This window comes from Rutidosis leptorrhynchoides, chromosome 1 (genome assembly GCF_046630445.1).
Source record: "Rutidosis leptorrhynchoides isolate AG116_Rl617_1_P2 chromosome 1, CSIRO_AGI_Rlap_v1, whole genome shotgun sequence".
In the NCBI taxonomy this organism is placed as follows: domain Eukaryota; kingdom Viridiplantae; phylum Streptophyta; class Magnoliopsida; order Asterales; family Asteraceae; genus Rutidosis; species Rutidosis leptorrhynchoides.
Window position 1 is genome coordinate 117,494,528 of NC_092333.1, and position 21,806 is coordinate 117,516,333.

The 21,806-nt window shown below is 35.0% G+C and overlaps 3 protein-coding genes across 6 annotated transcripts; 2 read left to right on the forward strand and 1 right to left on the reverse strand.

Annotated features, from left to right (window-relative positions):
- Positions 1–272: 272 nt before the first annotated feature.
- LOC139888486 (uncharacterized) lies at positions 273–4,870 on the forward strand. The gene is made up of 2 exons (XM_071871493.1): positions 273–879; positions 3,951–4,870. The coding sequence occupies exons 1-2, from the start codon at positions 273–275 to the stop codon at positions 4,868–4,870; spliced, it is 1,527 nt and encodes a 508-aa protein (XP_071727594.1).
- A 2,623-nt stretch (positions 4,871–7,493) lies between these two features.
- Positions 7,494–13,492, forward strand: LOC139864343 (uncharacterized). 4 transcript variants are annotated; one of them, XM_071852937.1, is made up of 8 exons: positions 7,494–7,710; positions 7,901–8,025; positions 11,285–11,327; positions 11,408–11,500; positions 11,668–11,730; positions 12,147–12,242; positions 12,330–12,407; positions 12,521–13,287. In XM_071852937.1, coding segments are annotated over exons 2-8 (462 nt in total). In that variant the 5' UTR covers positions 7,494–7,710; positions 7,901–8,023; the 3' UTR covers positions 12,608–13,287. The 4 variants fall into 4 exon arrangements, with proteins under 4 accessions (XP_071709038.1, XP_071709032.1, XP_071709028.1 ...); XM_071852931.1 differs by lacking the exons at positions 7,494–7,710; positions 7,901–8,025 and adding exons at positions 10,527–10,814; positions 13,294–13,492 and having other exon boundaries at positions 12,521–12,630; XM_071852927.1 differs by lacking the exons at positions 7,494–7,710; positions 7,901–8,025 and adding an exon at positions 10,527–10,814 and having other exon boundaries at positions 12,521–12,630; positions 12,772–13,287.
- On the reverse strand, positions 13,107–15,339 carry LOC139864364 (uncharacterized). Its single transcript, XM_071852944.1, has 3 exons — positions 15,092–15,339; positions 13,774–13,896; positions 13,107–13,537 (listed from the first exon to the last, which is right to left on the reverse strand). The coding sequence occupies exons 1-3, from the start codon at positions 15,243–15,245 to the stop codon at positions 13,320–13,322; spliced, it is 495 nt and encodes a 164-aa protein (XP_071709045.1). The 5' UTR covers positions 15,246–15,339; the 3' UTR covers positions 13,107–13,319.
- Between the last annotated feature and the right edge of the window lie 6,467 nt (positions 15,340–21,806).

The following is a 21,806-nucleotide window of genomic DNA, read 5'->3' on the forward strand; positions in this document are numbered from 1 at the left end:
CAAAAGAAATAACAATTTTAAGACATCTGCATATTATTTCATTTATCGACTGCAGCTTTCGGTAGGTTTTTTTTTAGGGTTTGTGAACTGATACAATGAATAACGAGAGAAAAGATGATAGAGAGGAAGATTTGACGGGTGGTCTACAGAGAGTTTCAGGATCAAATCCAATCTGATACCATGTTAATTCATTGAATCCCGTCCCGTGATGATTATATTATCATAATGAAGTATTTATAGAGTACATAATCCCTAAACTTATATTAACCCTAATGGACCCTAAGCCCACATACGGACTCGGGCCTTATTATTGTCTAAGTACTGTTTTTAATCATTGCATTTATCCTTCCGTTGCTGTTGGTGACGGGAACCACATCCCCGTTGTCAACACTGGTCATAGCGTTTTGCCTAATGTTAACCGACCCCTACACCTGTCTAATGTTCTCGTTACACCTAACATAGTTAAAAATCTTATTTCCGTTCGTCGTTTTGCTCGTGATAATAAAGTTTCTGTTACATTTGATGAGTTTGGTTTCTCTGTCAAAGACTACTTGACTCACCGCCTGCTCCTACGATGTGATAGCACTGGAGATCTCTACCCATTCACGAATCCGACAGCATCCCCAACTCATCATGCTCTCATCACCACACCCAGCATTTGGCATCAGCGCCTTGGACATCCAAGCACTGATGTTTTTCGTCGTCTTATTTCAAATAATTCTATTAAATGTAATAATACGAAGTCTCCCGCTCTCTGTCATGCATGTCAACTTGGCAAGCATGTGAGACTTCCGTTTAGTAGTTCCGTTTATCATGTTAATTCGTTATTTGATATTGTTCACTCGGATTTATGGACTTCACCGATTCCGAGTCTTAGTGGTTACAAATATTATGTCATTTTCCTAGATCATTACTCGCATTACTTATGGGTTTTTCCATTACGCAATAAATCTGAAGCCTTTAATAAATTTACTCAATTCCGTGCATACATTAAAACTCAATTCAATTTTGAAATCAAAGCCTTCCAATGTGACCTTGGCGGTGAATTCGATAACAATCAACTTAAATAATTATTCCAAAACAATCCACAAACCTCCCAACAAAACGGAAAATCTGAAAGGATGATTCGTACTATCAATAACTTTATACGCACCCTTCTCTTTCAAGCAAACCTACCCCCTACTTTCTGGGTCGAGGCCCTTCACATGGCCACCTATCTTCTCAATCTCCTACCCTCGTCCGCTATAAACCACGATATCCCCCACACACGCCTCTACAAATATCCACCCAACTACTTCACTCTCCGTGTTTTCGGTTGTCTTTCCTACCTTCACCTCAACAACACTCATGTGACAACCCGGAAATTTTTGACCAAATTTAAACTTTATCTTTAAATGATTTAACATTTCCGACACGATAAGCAAAGTCTATGAAGTTGAATCTCAAAATTTTAGAACTGTTTCATTACATTTGACTGCTCTCGACGATTCATGAACAATTATATGTATGTATATATATATATATATATATATATATATATATATATATATATATATATATATATATATATATATATATATATATATATATATATATATATATATGTACAAGTAAAAACGACTTTCCTACAGTAAAATACTATTTGCTACAGTAAAATGACTTTGCTACAGTAAAACACTATTTGCTACAGTAAACACTATTTGCTACAGTGAAACCGTATTTTGCTACAGTGCTACAGTGAAAACAACTGCTACCGTGATTTGCTACAGTAAACACTATTTGCTGCAGTAAACACTATTTGCTATAGTAAACACTATATGATGTCGACGAGCTAGCAAACAAAAACGGATAAGGCGGCCATGCAATCGCATGGCAAAAATACTGAAAACTCATGCGATCGCATGAGGTACTGTAGCAGGCCACATACTATAAAAGCTCGATTCATTCCTCCGTATTATTATTTTTTATATTATTATTATTATTATATTTATTCATATTATTATTATTATTATTATTATTATTAAGATTAATATTATTATTATTAATCTTATTATAATATTATTATTAGTAGTATATATACCTAAAATAATACGACGAGGTTATGAGCGTGTCACCTTCAAAATGGGTTTTTGAGCGGGATAGAGCTAAGGAAATTATGGGTTATTGCCAAGGAGGTTATGGGTAATGTTCGAGGGTATATTTGTGAATCAAATTTAGTGTTTATAATCTCTGTTGCGTCTACGTACTTTCCTACAATATTGAATCTCAATATTGATACGTAAGCATTCATATTTTAGCTTTTATATATTAAATGTGTATCCATATCTAGTGCTCGAGTATATATATTTATATATGCTTGTATGCTAAATTTCGTCGTTAAACAGTTTATAATGAATCACGAATTAAATACATATATTACTGGTAAAAGGTATATGATATACATGTTTTTAGAAAGCTGGCGAAAAATCAATAACTTTTCATTTAGATATCGAATAATTTCGATGAACGGATTAAAAGATATGATCAACTGAATTATGATTGACGTTAATTGAAATTGCTTTTGAATCTGCAATTAAGATTTAAACAACTCGTTTGTAATATTGATAAATTGGATTTTTGAATATTACCAACCGAGTAAATGAATCCTTATATAAGGTACGTCTCGTTTTGTTAAACTATTGTCAAAATTGACTTTTTGAAACGACTTTGGATAACTTTTGTATGTCGATCTCGAGCATTAGGATTGTGATACACTATGACCTGACCTAGCTTGATAGACAATTATTGACCAACATATGTTCTCTAGGTTGAGATCTATGGTTATTTGGTATTCCAAGTTTCGGTCACATTTTGGTGAACGACTTTATGTACTGCTAAGGTGAGTTTCATTGCTCCCTTTTTAATTGCTTTTGCAATCTATATTTTTGGGCTGAGAATACATGCAATTTATTTTAAGCGCAATGGATACAAGTACATACTAAATTCTACACTGAGTTTGAACCGAAAATCCCTTAGCTTTGGTAACTAGTAGCTGCCAGTACATAGGATATGGACTGGTGGGCGCGAATAACAGTATATGGATCCATAGGGCTTGATATCCCCGTCCGAGCTAGAGCGCTAGCCTTTTAACGGACGTATGCTATTTGAAAAGCGTACACGTTGGTTTGCGTGTATTATTAAGATGATTATACAAAGGGTATAAAATATATATACGTTAAGTTTAGTTACCAGGGTGCTCAATTTCGTAGAATATTTTGATAAACGTTTCTGGATGAAACAACTAAAATCTTGTGATCCACCTTTATATACAGATTATGCGAAACACTAAAACTATGAACTCACCAACCTTTGTGTTGACACTTGTTAGCATGTTTATTCTCAGGTTCCCTAGAAGTCTTCCGCTGTTTGCTTATATGTTAGACAAGCTATGTGCATGGAGTCTTACATGCCATATTTATCAAGGAAACGTTGCATTCACCAAATCATCACCATGTATCTTATTTTGACTGCATTGTCAATGGAAGTACTATTGTAAACTATTATTTACGGTGATTGTCTATATGTAGAAATCATCAGATGTCGAAAACCTTTGATTTAAATATTCATTTATGGTGTGCCTTTTCAAAAGAATGCAATGTTTACAAAACGTATCATATAGAGGTCAAATACCTCGCAATGAAATCAATGAATGACGTATTGTCCATATGGATTTGGAGCGATCGTCACAACTCACAAACTCGCTCCACGCTCCACCCCGTGTATCTTCCTCGGTTATCCATCGAATCACCGCGGATACCGATGTCTCGAACTCACCACTCACAAAATCATTCTCTCTCTTCATGTCACCTTCGATGAAACTTCCTTTCCATATATCTCCACTACTACCTCCTCATCCCCAACATATGAGTTTCTTGACCCTCCTCCAAATATATTCTCTCGCACTTTCTCAGACATATCCTCACCTCATGTCACTACTCCACCCTCACCCGACATTCCTACTCCTCCTACTCCTCCTCATCCCGCTCCCTCACCCTCACCACCCCCACCACCGCCACCACCTCAAAACACAACCTCCACTCACCCTATGGTTACTCGATACCGCCTTCGCACCACCAAACTTGTTCAACGTCTTAATCTCCATGTTGCTACACCTTCTCCTACACCAAAATCATATTCCAACGCCTTTAACGACCCTAACTGGCATAACGCTATGAATGAAGAATATAATGCTTTAATTAAAAATGGTACTTGGACTCTTGTGCCTCGCCCCACGAACACGAACATAGTTCGTTCCATGTGGTTGTTTAAGCAAAAGTTTAATGCAGACGGTACACTGAGCAGGTATAAGGCTAGACTTGTCGCTAACGGTCGAAGCCAGCAGATTGCTTATTCTGATGCTGATTGGGCTGGTTGTCCCTCTACTTGCCGCTCTACATCTGGATACTGTGTATTTTTGGGTAATAATCTACTATCTTGGTCCTCTAAACGGCAACAGACTCCATCACGCTCCAGTGCCGAAGCTGAATACCGCGGCGTCGCAAACGCCGTTGCAGAGACATGCTGGATTCGTAATCTTCTACGTGAGCTCCATTGCCCGCTTTCATCTGCTACTCTTGTCTACTGTGACAACATTAGTGCTGTTTACATGTCTGGCAACCCGGTGCAACATCAGCGCACCAAACACATTGAGATTGACATCCATTTTGTTCGTGATCTTGTTCTTAAGGGTCATGTTCGGGTCCTTCATGTTCCTTCTCGGTATCAGTTTGCAGACATCTTCACCAAAGGCTTACCTACTGCACTTTTTGATGAGTTTAGATGCAGTTTAAGCGTTCGCTCAGCTCCCGCTACAACTGCGGGGGGATGTTAGATGGATATTGTTTATGCATTATATATTGGATTATTTAGCCTGTGTTCTATAAGGGCCCGTTAGCATATCTAGTCCACTAGGGTTTAGTACTTGCTCAATCCTATTTATATGTATGTAACCCACATCTATATTCATTCAGAATAATATTGCACACTTTCCTCCACTCTAACATGGTATCAGAGCAGTATGATCCTGGGTAAATCCTCTATAGCGATCATCACCTCCCACCCGTTTAACCTCACTTTTATCCTATCCAAAAACCCTATTTTTCTTTTCTATTTTCTTTGTGCATAGCGTCCCTACCTCTATTGTCAGATCCAATATATAATGTATAAACAATATCCATCTAACAAAATAAACATAGATTAAAAAATTCAAAAGTCCACTACTTATTTATAAAATTAATATCATCATATTTCGTAATGGCTACAAAATAATCACACATGATATATTAATTTAAATATCCCACCATTTTGATCATAATTGACATATATTATCATATTATGTTATTATAATACAATAATACTTTTTAACATTTAGATCCAAGTTGGTGTTGGACCGATGATGTCACTTTACTACTTTTACACTAAATAGGCTAAAGGGTTTGAACTTCTAGAATATCCCACCTCCATAGTAATAAGTTGAACCCCTGGTGGTTTATACACCTACTTTATATAACCTTACTAGTTTTATGAGCCCGTGCGTTGCACGAAAATTGTATAAATTAATATTCGATAACATTAGTATTGATATACTTATCAAATGTCTAATACAGTTACAATGAAAAAACCTTTCATTAATGATAACATTTGTATCGAAAACATTAGTATTGAATACTAACACATAGATTATGAGCCCGTTTTTTGGATCCATTTTAACTTCAGTTGACAAATAATAGATAAAACACATGAGCCCCTAAAAAGTTTTTTTTAATAGATTGTTAATAATATTTAATATAACCACTCAGGCTTGCCTGAGTGGCCACCGAGTTGCCCAATGAAGCACACCATCCGGGTTCAATCCTTGGCTATGCCAAATTGTTCAAAAGGGAGTGTGACAAGAGGGTGCGCATAATGCGCAATTCACCCGGTACCAGGTCTCGCGCTCGAGGGACTTGATTACCCGAAGTTTTACCTTCTATGGGGGAGACGTTCATAGGAGGGTTTCCTTGCTTACCCAAAAAATTAATAATATTTTATATACATCTCTAACTATATATGCTTTTAGTACAAACTAATTTTATTATATCAAAATTTCAAACGAAAATGAACAAATATAGATCCAAATATATATAATGATTACCAAATAATAATTTTAACTTCAATTGATAAATATGAGCACGTCCGTTAATATTATATTAATGTAAGTTTTTAAATTTAAGTGCAAACACTAAATTATTATATTATATAAAATATCATTCATAAATAATAATCTCCCTGATTGGTTAATTTATCCAAGTCAACGATTTGTTAATAGGTGCATTTTGATTCTTCTTTATTATCTAATTAATTTATTATTTAAAAATTAACTTGATTGTTCTATAATTTCAAAGTCGGCGATTTGTTTCCAAGATGTCGGGTATCCAGTATTTGTTCTATGATTTGTTTTCAAAGTCGGGTATCCAGTATTTTATCTTGTGAGAATGTTACGCACGGGCATATCTTAATTCTATATTTGTCGAATATCTTAATTTATTTTAATACTTTTAGTTTTATCTTAATAAAAATAATGATTATTTAATATTTAATTCGATTTAATAATAAATAGTTTAATTGAGAAATTGACACGTAAGATTATTTAATTCAGTTTAATTGAGAAAATGACACGTAGAATTTATATCACGCGCTTTATAATAATGTATAGATAGATATGTAGTAGTAGATTAAATCATAACAAAAGCCCATAACCATAGCATATTTAATCACGATATATAAAGTATATATGCAGCCACGTTTATAAAAGGATTTATAGAACACATCAATTATCATTAGCTATACGAAGGCAACCATATTATACACTCAATAATCAGTTTATATATATGTTATTTATAATGAATAAATTACATAACTATGAGAATCATCGATTTAATAGGCAAAAGATAGACAAGCTTATAGGTTATAATCGTAAGAATATCAAACAAATTATAACATGCAAAATCATATATTAAATAAATATTCTCTTATAATAAAAACAACATCTAATTCAATTATGTTCTCCCAAATTACTCAATTAGCAAAAGATAATATCGAACATGACTTATATGTTCACTTTGTAACAACAATAGAATCTGAGCATGAGTAATAGATATTTTTTAAGTTCAGAATATAAATAGATATAAAGGAATGTGATTCAACGCATCAATTGATATCAACAATATTAGGTCTAACAATTATATAATCAAAATGCACATTATCTTTAATCATTCTGCAAGCCACGAGCATACTCAACAAAATTGAGTGACCCCACCACATAGAAAATAAAGATTCATTTGGCTACTTTTTCATTCTCTTTTGTTAAATACGGAGTGTAATAATAACTGTGAACCATTTCATTCAGAATATAGCAGCCAAAACCACCCGCATATTGGAAACAAACAATAGCAATTCAAAATTAAAATCAGAGTAGCCTAAATTTCCAATACATAGGGGTCTTGGTCAGAATTTCAAGGCGAACATAACAGCAGAAACCGGCAGCTAACGGTGGCGGCCGGTGGTTATTGACAGAAGCAGACAATTGTGAACGGCGATCGGCGATGGTGAGATTATAAGCATATTAGTAAAGGTTCTACTATTGAAGTTTCAAAAAAAAAATGTATACACATATTCAACTCTATTTACCAGGTCAGTTTCGCAGAGAATCTGTTTAAATTTGTAGGAATATAGTACACGAAACTGAAACAATTATATATATTATCATAAACATATAGAAAATATGTATAATAAGTAATCATAATAACAACTAATAGATAGAACGATCTAACCGAATTGAAGATTGAACCGGGCTTGTGTTTGACACAATTCCCTTAAACAGATTCGATGTCTGTTCCCAGGGTACACCGGTTCGAAGCAGCGTACTGCCGGACGAGAGCACTTTCCTGAAAAAGAGACCGGAAACGGGGTGACCGAAGTAGTAGAATAAGAAGCTGGAAAACAAATGTAAGAGGGTTATAATTTTTGTTTATGTGTTGGTTAATTTTTATTCTAAATACCAAAGTATATGGTATTTATAGTGCAAACACAATCTAAATTGATAAGAAAAGATTTACAAAATCACAAGTCAAATCTTTTAGGATCTTAATAAGAAAAGAAAAGATTGACAAAATCTAAGAGAAGATTTACAAAAATCCTTGATTGATAAATCAAACTTTTTCTTACTTTGCACTTAAATTAACAACTTTGAGACGCGATATTTCATTCACCATTAACCCGTTTTGGACACGCTTTAGTTCGTTTTTAAAGCTCTCATTAGTGGCTACAAAACCCACTACATAGTCGTTAATATATATCACTTTATTATATATTAATTTGTGTCCAAAAAATTGGTGGAACATATTTCCAACCAAATTTTCCAACAATTTTTTTTTTTGTTTATAATGAAAGGAAGTCGGTCAACGTGTTAATGGTCTTAACATGTTTTTTTCTCATTATAACCATATCATATTTATTTATTCATGAAAAATGACACTGGTGGTCATGTGTATTTACTTATGTTGTACGGTTATCTTGTGATGATTTGCATCGTATACTGACTTCAGTTTATGCGTATTTACTTATGCCAAAGTCTATATAACTTTTTGGTTCTTGGCATTTTATGTTGCTAGTATTATGTTTTGGTTTGGTATAATTGGTGTCACATGTTGTCATCCAGTTTACATTTTGTAGCATGAGTTAGTTTTTGTTATTTCGGTTTGTTTGTTTTAGTGCAAAAGAGCTTTAACAAATATAAACCTAGTCTCAAATAAATGTGTAAATGAAACGAGCCAAGTCCAAACTCAACTAGACTTGAACTCGACCCTTTGAAATAACTCATCAAGGCTCACTGGTTTATTTGAGCTCGAATATTATATGATGTTCAAAATAGCTTTTCGAAAAAGAAAAAAAAAACAAATAATCCTCAAAATAAGTTGAGCTCGGATTTAAACTCGTGTAAATACTATTCAAAATAAACTATTATTTAGTCGAGTATGAGTAATTCGTAAATAACTCTATATGATTTAGGGTGTGTTTGATTACTTTTTAATTGAATGGTTCAACGTTGATGTTGAACCATTTAACATAGCATTTGTTTCTGACATTTGAACTTTCTGACATTTGAACGATATATGATTTTGAATAGTTTAATATTCAATGTTGAACTATATAGAGTTAAAATACCTTTTTAACCAATAAACACTTAAATTTTATGTTACATTTTCTTTAGATTATGTCAAAAACATTTATTAGATCGATATATTGTTTTTTATTTATACAACAAATTAATATGATACGTTTACATCCAGGGGCGAATTTTGGGGGGGGGGGGGGCGCGCGCCCCCAGTCGATTTCGAAATTTTAGTGTAAAAAATTGGATTTTTTTTATTTTGCCCTCAACTCAAAAGCCATTTGCCCCAAACCCAAAAGTCATTTGCCCCAAAACCTACATATTTTGCCTCGAAACCTTCAAATTTTGTCCACAATTCTCTAAATTTTGTCCCAAAATCTTCAAATTTTGAATACAAACCTTCAAATTTTATCCAAAAACCTCAATATTTTGCCTAAAAACCTCCAATTTTTGTCCCAAAAACTCCGTATTTTGCCAAAAAAATTGCTACGGTTTTAAAGAAAAAATTCGCCCCCGGTGAAGAAAAATCCTGCTTCCGCCACTGTTTACATCATTCACATTATTTATTATAGGTGATCATTAAATATGTTATTTTTATTCGGAACTTTTGAATCATTCAAATTATAAATCATTCGATTCTTAAAAATTCAGTTTTATCAAACACACCTTATACTTTTGCATATCAAACACTCCTTTTATTTCTATTTTACTTTTAAGGCTATTTGTTATGTGGGTGAGCTTTTCCTGTTGAATCCCTTTGCGGCATTCAAAAATGCCACATCGTGTGTTACGAGATGCGAGTTTGGAGTGTGAGTTGAGACGTGGATGAGTTTTAATGAGAAAGTAAAGTAACTATGTGAAGGATTATAATTGGTTGATTTTTTTATAATTTTCAACATATTAATTATTGTTATCAATCTATCAAATAATAATATTTTTCACATCAACCTTGCACACAGTGTCACAAAACAACATTTTTACATTGTATTGTAGCTTATATGGTACTGACCTGTCTCTCTTAGCGAGATGTCAGGAGTTCGACTCTCGTGGGGTTCAACATTGTACACAAGGTTGGTCCTTTTCCCTTGAATTTCATACAAGGGTGTCTTTCGCACATCGCGTTATGGGGCAGTGTGGATGGGGGTTTTAACGCCCATGTCCTCGGATTGGGCTTAGTTTCCTCCTGATCAGCAGTTGAGAGCGGGTTATACAACTGTAAAAAGATAAACGCGTGGATTGTTAAGTTCCCTAGATAACCACGTAATACTCTTTAAAAAAAAAACAAAACAAAACAACGTTATTACATTACAGGGATAAAAATAATAAAACAAAAATTAACAAACCTACACAAAAAAACCCGCACCAAATTTCAACACACACCCTTTGCGTAAGGTCTGAATACACCTCGCTATTACGTACCAAATACTTTCCCCGTAAATTTGTCGAGGGTTCGTTCTTCAGTTATTTGTTTGCTCGATTCGAGTATGATATCGTTAGGGTTATCATCATCTTCATCATCGTTTTTTTCTAATAAACATTTCTTCAATTACAATACGAAAAACCCTAATTTCCGGCTCAGAGCTTCGTCTTCTGCTGATGTTCCGGACTATCTATCTGTCGATTGGTACTTCAATTCTCAATTTTTGGATTAAAAATTCATGTTCACAGTTATCGTTCTCAATTTTGTTGTTACAATTCATATTCTTCGTGTATACAGTCATAAATACTTGGTGATCAAGTGGGGATATAATTTTGGTGCCCTGTTTTAAAATGCTTCCTGTTTTTAATTTTTATTGAGTGTGTATGTATAAAGTACTAACTTTATAAAGATGTTTACTAATGGTGTTCAATTGTTTATTTATAAGTTAGTGAACTTTCAAATTGATCACTTGATTTCCTAATTTGTTATAATTCTTTACGTTTCTGCTAATTCTTTTGGTTTAATAATTGTAACCATTTTTTTATGCTAAGCCAAATAATGATGGTTTGTTGGCACCTGAAAACTAAGTACAGTGTTATTATCCAATTTCTTGCATTCTGGTGGTTACAACTTACAAGATTATGGTGCTAACTGCTGATGATTTAATCTTGCAGGCTTGAATCTCGCAGGAAGAGACCTTTTGGTCCAAGATTGAGTGTAATTTTGCTAATTAACATTGTAGTTCATAGTCTAATGCCTGTTACAGTGTTTTTATACACTTTATTTTCTGGATGCAGTTTAATGCAGAAGAGTGTGTGCAGTACCAACTTGATGCATTAATGTTCAACGACCAACCACGTCCAGATTACGGAGTCGAAGTCATGTACAGGGTAGTTCCAATTATCCAAATCTGATTGCGTTCTCTTTTTTTTTTTTATTGTAAAAAATTACTTTCTTTTATTTTGTGTGTAGCAAATTACTTTTTTTTGTTTGCGGCAATATGTTTCGTTAATGTACAGTAACGGGTTGTTATTTTGGACATAATCATGAAGTGCAGTTTGCTGGATTTGATCCCTTTGAAAGGTCTCTGTATTTTGGGCCTTCTTTTGACTTAGGACAGGTCAGTAATTAATTATAAAGGTGACAAAATGGGTGGTTCGAGTGGGTTGGGTATCAACTAACAAGTCAAGTTGCAATGGATGTGGTCTGCCTGGGTGGGCCTGAAGCATTTTATAGTTTTTTCCTAATCCTTAATACACGATTAGTGTGTCGATGATCACAATGATTGTTTTATTTCAATTATATATAGTTATTTATAAAATTGTTCAGAAGATCTTAGGCATTAAAAATAAAGTTTGGGCGACTTTCTACCCATTTGACATGTTTTGACTCTTTAGAGACATAACTCAGATTGACCCATTCATAAGTAAATAAGTTGTAATCTTCACCTGTAACTAATATGCAACTCATTATGATTGCTTTAAGTTGTAGTTTGAGCTAATCTGTCTCTATTTGAATCCTTTTATGCTTACGCAGTTTGAGCGTTTTAGACGACTTTTCCACCATTCTGCATACCGAGTTCTACTTAATCACAAGGAAAGACAAATCTTAAGCACTTTAAATGTTGAGGAGGTTAGTCTTTTTACTTCACGTAAAATGTATGTTTAAAGATAAGTTTTTGCTATGTTGTAAATGTGTTTTTGCTGAATGCAATTTTAGAATCGCTACAAACAAAGGGTTTGGATACGAGGAGCTCGACCTGAGGAAGAAGAAACATTTCAGTTTACCATGGTTCAGGTATGTCCTTTTTTTTTTTTTTTTTTTTTTTTTTTTTTTTTTTTTGCAGTGGGTACACATTGATATTGAATTTCTATAATAAGTAAGAATGATTCCATTGATGGTTTTGGCAGAGAGTTGGTGGGTTTTGGGACGGTTATTGGCTAACAGAATCTGTTCTTCATGATGGAGATAGCTTTTCGGGTGGGGTGGCTTATTGAAGAATCGACAATAAGAACGAGTGGTGGACCTCTGTGAATAACTCTTCCACCTTTCGCTACCTTTATATATAGTATATAGTGTTAGTATATAATTAGAGTAAATATATATTGTCATGTATGCCCAATGAGGCCAATGTTGATCCCTGTGTATTTAATAATGTAAGCGCTCGTCTTTACAAATATTGCCATTTACAACTATGGTGGATGGAATTCATTTGAGAAGCACCAAAAGGAATAATCCCAAGCATACGCTACTTTTGGTATTGATTTTGATGGAACCACCCGGGTCTTGAAAGTTCTTGTTTTCATTTTTTTGCCATATAAAAGGGACTAGTATCTACACATTTATATAATTTCCATATCTCAATCTGTTGTAAACTTGTGATAATTCAAATAACTAAATAGACATTTAAATTTGTAAAACAGAGCATTTAGCCGTATAAAAGAAAGACTCAAAAAATTGAAAACATGTTCAAGTTGGATGTTAGGAAAAATGGTTAATTTTCAGCAACTTAATGTACCACCTTAAAGTTTTAAATTCGAAACTTTAAACAATGTATCATTCTTACAGATGACAAATCGGTCTCAACAAAAAAAATCAAGAACACACACAGACCTCAAAAACATAAAAATTATGGACATCAGCAATCAACATCCATAAAATCTAATAACAATCTTCACTCCAGGTCTTGATCTTAGATGCGAAATCCAGTTATTTCTTGGATTGAGGCTGAGCAAGATATTTCGTGACGACGTAACAGTCTGGCGGAGTAATGTTTGTGTAATAGTTGTGAATCGTTTCGGTAATTTCAAACCCAAATTTCTTGTAAAAGCTTATAGCATCTTCATTGTTTGTCTGCACGTGGAGGTATATCTCACCGATGTTTTGCTTGCTGCTTAAATCAAGAACATGATTTAACAGCTTTGAACCTGTGACAATTTCAATAATTTTACCATCAGAGGCATAATAATAATACATATATATTGACGATGCAAAATTATAAAGTTTCTATAGGTTTAAGTGAAGACAACATTCATTATAATCAAACGAATAAGTGAATCCAAAATAGTGAGATAATCGAAGCAGAACCGGATTATCAAAAAACGCAAATCCAAATCTGCTTATTACGTGTAATACGAAAGTAGAGAAGACGAAAGATACTCACCAATACCTAGGCCACGATATGGTGCCAAAACACCTAATGTCATTATGTATACACGAACAGCCCCACCTTCTTTCTTCTCAAGCCGACAAGCAATCGAGCCAACACAAATGTCACTGTAATATGCTGAACAATAGATGCAAAACCAGAAACAACCCTTAAGAATATTTAAGCATTGCGAGCGGGGAAATTTCCCTGTAGTAATTATATTTAAAACTACGATCATGGACACGTGCATGTTTCAAAACATATGAATCATACACTCCAAAATTCTTAGAATCTTGATGATTTAACTATCCATTATTTTCAGACATGTGTAGTTTGTTCTTATATAAAGGCTTGTGAAGATCATAAGGATGAAACTTTAGATAAATCAACACCTTTTAAACATGGAACAACAGAAACATCTACATTTAAGCGGTGTTTGGGCTAGCTCTTTTTACAAACTCCTGGAAAGCATAGATCTTGAAGATTCGTTAAAGCTACTAACGAAGTTTAATAATCTTACAAGACTGTGAAGTGTTTGGATAGCAAAGGACCTTATTGTGTTAACATAATAAGCTCGTATAACTTCACAAAAGCTTAGCCAAACATCCCCTTAGGACAAATCGAACCAAAGTAGTTAAGCAACAGTTTATCCACGTCAAGAGAATAGTAAAAAGCTCATTGATGTACACAAAGAAGTAAGCTACTCCGAATATGTGTAAAGTTAGTAAATTTACAAAAGAAAGGCAACCCTACGAATCTATCTCGCATAGTAGTATATACACAAATTACACATATATTGCCTCTAACGAAGCTTGAACCCATAACCCCTTGGTTGATGTGTTCCTCACATAGCACTAGACTATATGTATATAATAACACTTATAACTTATTGAAACGAAAAGGGTATAAGCAAGCAACTCATCATGTTATCCCAACATTTAAGCACGTGAACAAAGTAATTCTATCAACATCAACCCAAAACCGGCAAAACGTAGACAAAATATATCACGAACGAATGTTACAAATATCCCATTAAGAAGCAATGTGAGGAACCATAAATGGATTGATGATATAAGTACATTCAGTTTTTCATCATGTATTTTTGCACGTATTGTACAAAAATAAAAACTAAATTTTTCATACAAAGTTATAAACTAATCAATTACTCTATTATGTGATTCTGCATTTTGATAACACACTAGGTTTTAAGGAACCACGAAATCAATTAATCAATAAAACTTATAGATACACAAAAAAGGAGATATAATTATTTACAAACATACAAAATAAATAAAAATAAAATAAAATTGAAAAAGTAGTGCATTAAAAATACCTAATTTGGTAAATTCGCCGGAAGCAAGAGCGTCGACGTAATACTTATCGTTGTATCGAACGGGAAATAAAACGGAATTGAGTTTTTTCAATTGCATTAGGTTTTTATCACGAACTCCATCTAATGATATTGTAACTGCACGACCAGCTCCCATTTTATATTAATTAAAATAAAATAATTAAATTTGAAAATTTTGTGGAAAAGAAAAAATTGACGATGAAGATGGTGGTGGTTCGATTGCGGTGGGGGAAAATAAAGGGTTTGTTGTCGAATGGTGAACGGAGGTTTGTTCTTCTGGAGTAAATTTGTGTGATGTAACTTTTTATGTCCTTTGAGTTATCATTTTGACATTATTAGTCCCTGTAATTAGTAACATTATAATTGAAAATGTTAAAATTAGAGCAAGAAAAATAAGGGAAATGAAGAAGAATTAACTTCAGATTTTGTAGTTGTAGAAAGTGAAAATTGATAGGAATGCCTTACAAGCATGCGGTGCATGCCATCAAGGATATGGCTGATAATAAATTAAATACAGGTTCAGAAGAATCTTGGGTTCATCCATGTTACTGGTTAGAGACATGGAAGGATGTTTATAGTCACAAAATATTACCAATAAATGGAAGGAAAAAGTGGCTAAAGTCTCAAGCTTCAATAACTATTAAAGCACCCAAACACCACAATCCAGTTGGAAGACCTAAAAAAAAGAAGCAGGGGAGAAGATGAGCAAGAAGAGATGGTTCAAGGTGGTAAGCTTTCAAGGAAATTTAAATCTGTATAATGTGGCACTTGTGATAATTTTGGTCATAACAGGAAGACTTGCAAAGGTTAAAGTGATGGTGGTAATGGTACTAGAGGTGGTGATGGTGGTGCTAGAGGTGGTGGTGGTGCTAGAGGTGGTTGTGGTGGTGCTAGAGGTGGTGCTAGAGGTGGTACTAGAGGTGGTAGTAGTGCAAGAAGTGGTAGTGTTAGCAGTGGTGGAGGTGGTGTTAACAGTGGTGGTGTTGTGTGTTAGTACGATTTTCCGTATAGCGACTGTAAGGTACTAGTACAGAAGATTAGCTGCTCAGCGTGTGGCGTATACTGTTGGTTGTTGTTTGCCCTCGAGAAATAATCTCTGCAGACCCGGAACACAGATGTAAGGTCTGTGGGGTGGCCTCAATCAATCTGTGGATCAATCTGTGGTGCTAAACGGCTAATGTTATTTTAGAGTGAAAAGAACTGTGTGAGAGAGAAAGTGTACTTCTCTCTGACTGAAGTTCAGATCAGAATGATGTGAAATGTGGTGACCCAGGGGGTCTATTTATAGGCGTAGAATGTCTGAAATTCAAGGGATACACGTGTCAATCACTGAATGGTTCTGTTACGTGAAGTATCCTGAATGTCGGTGGCGTGTGCTGACGTGGCTGCGTGCCGTTCACGCGCTGAGTTAAAGGGCTTATGCATAGAAGCTGCCCGTAGGGCTTACGCTTGACGCTGGGCGGCCTGCTGGACGCTGGCCAGCAAACTCTGAAAACTGCCAAATTTCATTATGTCTTGTGCTCTTTGATCGAGTTTTTTGTATGAAAATGACGTTTTTATGCGTGTATCTCCTAGGATACACCATTAAGTCCCCCCAGTTTAATGTCTTTATTTTTGTAAAAAATAAAGTCATTAAACTAAAAATAAAAGATGCCTTTTTCCTCGAAGACACAAAACTGCTGTAGCCGTCTGATTTTCCTGCTCTGGCGTCATTTTATCAATTATGAATTTGCCCCCAAAATCTTTTTGATTTATTTTTGAAATTTAAATTGTTTGCTCTACTGATCTGTCCCATACACGTGTCTCAATCTCGTTCCTTTATTATCTATTTGCTTGACTATAAATAGCCCGACCTTTTACCTTTTTCCTTTTTCAAAAACCGATTATTTGTTGTGAAGATATCTTGCAATTTATTCAATTTAGCAATTCGTGAAGTGCAAGGTCAGTGATTGTTCATCTTTTCTTCTGTTTCAATTTTTCATTTTTTCGTACTACCATGGCCGAATCCAGTAGCACGTCTTCTCAGAGAGACAATCGTGACGTCAGCACCATCCCTTCTAGTATCACTGAAGCCGATATAGAACAGTTATGTGAGAAGCACAGATATCTTAAGTTGTTGAATCCTATTGTGCCTTTGCCTAGCGATAGGGCCAATAAACCTCCAAAAAAGATGATTACCCTCTATAAATTGCAATTAACTGTAGGAAACCTCCGTACTCCTCTTTCTTCCTTTCTTCAACAAATTCTTGCCCACTATGGGATAGGTATTAGTCAAGTTCATCCATTAGGTTTACAGAAAATTATTCTTTTTGAAATGTACTGTAATTCTGTAGGAGAAGCTCCCAATGTGAATATTTTCCATGAATTATTTAGAACTAGATTAGTTAGCAAATGCTGGTATACATTTGATTGTAAGCCGAACAAGGCGTTTACTGGGGTGAAGGAAAGTTCGTTAAAGAACTGGAAAGATCCCTATTTCTTTGTTAATGAAAGGGTTGTTCATGATGCCTGGGCATGTGTTCGTGGTTGAAGAAAAACTACCATAGGAGTTAGCAAATCCACCACATTGTCTGAGGATGAAAGTTTTATTCTTGATACGTTGAAGACATTCAAATTTCCACAACGGTCATATGATGATTATGAAGCCATATTGGTTCTCTGTAAAATGAGTAACAACTGGCGTTCTGGATATACACCGGTGCTGTGCTGGGAAGGCCGTGGTAGGCACCTTTGTTGATATATTCTGTTATTTGTTATGCTATTTTGAGTTGTGTATGTTCTTATATGTGTTTCTGTTTGTTTGTATATTATCTGATTGCAGGAGAAGTAATGCAGGTTTACAGAACTTTCAAGAAGACCAATCTTGCCCAGGTAAACCATGGGTTGAGGTTTATCCTTTGATTGTGTCTGAACGGCCCAAAACCCCTGCTGAAATTGAGGCGGAGAAAGCCCAAGATGCTGCTTTTAAACAGCAATTGAAAAGCCCAGAGCGATCTGTTGAGGGCGGAGATGGTGGTACTGTTCAACCATCTCCTGATGTTGAAATTGTTGAAGTCACCCCTGAACCACCCAGCGCCAAGAAGGCTGGCAAAAGTTCAAAACGTGAGGGGAAACGTCCAATGGGTGAAGCTGTTGACAAACCAAAAAGGAGAAGTATGTATCTTAGCTGCATCTGTATAAGTGGATTAATAATTTTGCGTCGAAGCTCTATTGTATATTTATCTGCTTCTTTATTTTATAGGATTGGTTCCTCAAGATGATGTTGTTGATACTTCTACTTGAAAGGATTCTGAGAGCAATAAAACTGTTAATGTTGAAGATGACAGTGATGATGAGAATGAAGAAACTGATGATGTTGATTCTTTTGAGACCCCTCCATTCAGAACTCTACATACTCCTAAAGGGACTGATACGACCCAATCTTCTGCATCTACCCAACCACCATCTGTACCACTGGGCGGTTTGCAGGTTTTTCTTGACGATCCTGCTAACAAATCTGATAGTTTTGCTGAGTTTTTGAAGGTAATCCTTATAAGATTTATAATCTAAGAACACTATTTCACTAATAATTGTTTTCTTATCAGCATTACTGAATACATTGTAGGCAAGCACCATTACTGATTTGTCTTCCTCTCTGTCCACCATGATGCATAAACAAAGCTATCAATCCACTGCTGTAGCATTAGTACTTCTGAATCAACATGTGATTCATGGTCTTAAGATGCAAAAAGCTCAAGACACTATTGTTGCCAATGCTGTTCATAATGCCAACAAGGTAAAGGGGCTTGAAGTTGACATGAAAGATGCCAATTCAAAGTTGAAGACTGTAGAGGATGCTGTTAAGAAGAAGGAGGAGTTGTTGCAGGTGGTGGAAACAAAATGTGTGAAAGGACCCGTCCTAATCCACCTGGACGAAGTCATCAACATTTGGTCCCATTGCGATGATCGGCTCCAAGTAATGTCCTTATATTGAGCAAATGCACAGCGGAAGACTTAATTCGTACCTGAGAATAAACATGCTTTAAAGTGTCAACCAAAAGGTTGGTGAGTTCATAGGTTTATCATAACAATCATTTCAATATGTTAATAGACCACAAGATTTCATAATCATAAACATAATACACTCGCAAGTGTATGTAAAGCATTCTAAGTGGTTGAGCACTTGGTAACCATACTTAACATTTAATCAACGTCGCATATTCCCTTTATTATGAAATATCACTACACCGTACCTAGTGTAGTCACCAAAACGAAGTACTGTGCAACCGTTGAATACTGGTCGTCCAGTCCAGTTGGGGTTGTCAGGCCCGATAGATCTATCAACAGGATTCGCGTTTACAATGCCACATGTAAATAGTAGTTACCAAGCTACAGGGAAGTATGCCAGTGGTACAACTCAACGTAGAATATATTTTTAAGTACTTGTGTCTATTTCGTAAACATTTATAAAAGCAGCGCATGTATTCTCAGCCCAAAAATATATATTGCAAAAGCAATTAAAAAGGGAGCAAATGAAACTCACCTAATGTATTTTGTAGTAAAAATACATATGACCGTATTGAACAAATGTAGGGTTGGCCTCAGATTCACGAACCTATATCAAGTATATATATTAACATTTATACTTGTAATCGAACAACTAAATTTACATATAATTAGTGATATAATTATTGTTTTAGTAAGTTATATATATTTTATCAATAAGTAATTTAAATATTTCTATTTTGTGTACTTTAACTAAATAATTAGTATTTATTTAAAAATGTTAATATAGATTTGTTATATGTATTAACTTTAGTGTTATATAACTAAAAATCATTTGATAACATAATATAAATGATAATAAATAAAAAGTTATATTATTTTATAATAATATTATTAGTAAATATACTTAATAATGATAATAATAATAAGTATGCTAATTGTAGCGACCCGACCAAATCCTGTTTGACGGCGCCGACTACTTCGGTCCCGTTGCGTGGTCATAAGTCTTTATTATGACTTTTGACCAAAATATGTCGCATTTATTTTATAAGAAAAAGGATGTTTCAAGTTAACAAATGTAGTTCGAAAGACTAGTTACATTACAATGTTTAACGTACGAATGAAACCTATGCGACACAATTTAAAGTAGTCAAAAGACGCTCCATCTATGCATGTATACTCGACATCCAAGCAAGTATCAAAAAGAGTGCGGAAGCATGTATCAAGTAGCTTTCAAGGACCTGAGAAAACATATAGAAAACTGTCAACGAAAACGTTGGTGAAATCATAGGTGTTTTAGTAAACGTTGCATTTGAACCACAAGATTTAATATAATATGATTATCTAAATCATTTGCATTCCAAAGTTGTTATTTGTTTCGCGGGCACCCAATTATCAAACTTAACTGTTTTGCACCCTTCGCGTAGTGTTAGAACATACACTAGACCCGAAAATATATTTCATCCGCTAACGGTAGCGAACCGTCCGAATGAGGCTCGTCAAGCCCATGTGATCACATAATATAAGTTCACGTTTACACCCTGCAAGTGTAACTAATGATAATTGAATTGAGGCTTTTTGTTCAAACCCGTACGTGGAATGTTCGTTTTCGTACTTGTGTTCAAAGTGTAAAAGTATGATACGTATATGTTTCTCATCCCATAGTTTAAAGCATAAAAGTTGTTTGAAGGATGGGACTATGATCTCACCTTGAGTGCACGTATGAAAAGTACTTCACAAAGTAACGTGTGCGAAGGATAGTGCTAGTCTTGACCTTAACCAATAGGTCGTATCAATAACGGTAAACACGATAGGTCAAAGATGTTTAATTAGTCCTATGGCTCGTTACGACTCGATTATGTAGCATGTGAATCAAATTGTCAAGTTTCATGCAAGATACAAGTACAGAAACAATTCATACCGATTATTACATCAAAGCTTCCTAGTTCCATGGGTATCAAGTCAATTTCAAATTCCTTACCCAAAATGTTTAACGTACACCCCCGGTAATATGTGTCGGCACTTAATAGTTTCCCATTAGCCACTTCAATGGTATGAGTGGTATCTAGTGGAAGTGGTGGAGTGCTAAAAGAATGAGTCAAAGTCTTGGATACAAAACTCTTATCGGCACCCGAATCGAATAAACAAGTAACATAAGTGTTGTTGAGGAGAAACGTACCCGTGACTAATTCATTGTCATCTCGGGCTTCCTCGGTGTTGATGTTGAAAGCTCGGCCGCGTGTGTTGGGGTTGGCTTTCTTCTTCGGACAGGCATTTCTAAAATGACCCGTTTGGCCACATTCATAACAAGTACCCGATTTTGGTGCATTGGGCACCTTTTGAGCGACGGGGGCGGCACTTCTACAATCGTTGGCCATATGACCACCCCTTTGGCACCGGTGGCAAAATAGATTGCTACATTCACCATAGTGGTGTTTGTGGCATTTGTTGCAAAAGGGTTTATTTCCGCCATAACTTTTCTTGGCGTCGGAGGTGAAAGGCTTTTTGGTGAAGTTGTTGTTGTAGTTGTTGCTTGATTGAGGGGCTTCCCATTTTCTTTTGTTGTTACCCGACTTGTCCTCGGATTTAGGCGCCGGTACTACGATTTCGTCAACCGTTTCGATCAATTGGCGGGCCATGTTCAAAGCTTGTTGTAGGTTAGCGGGTTTGGATGACATCACCCCTTGTTTGATGCTCTTTGGAAGACTATACA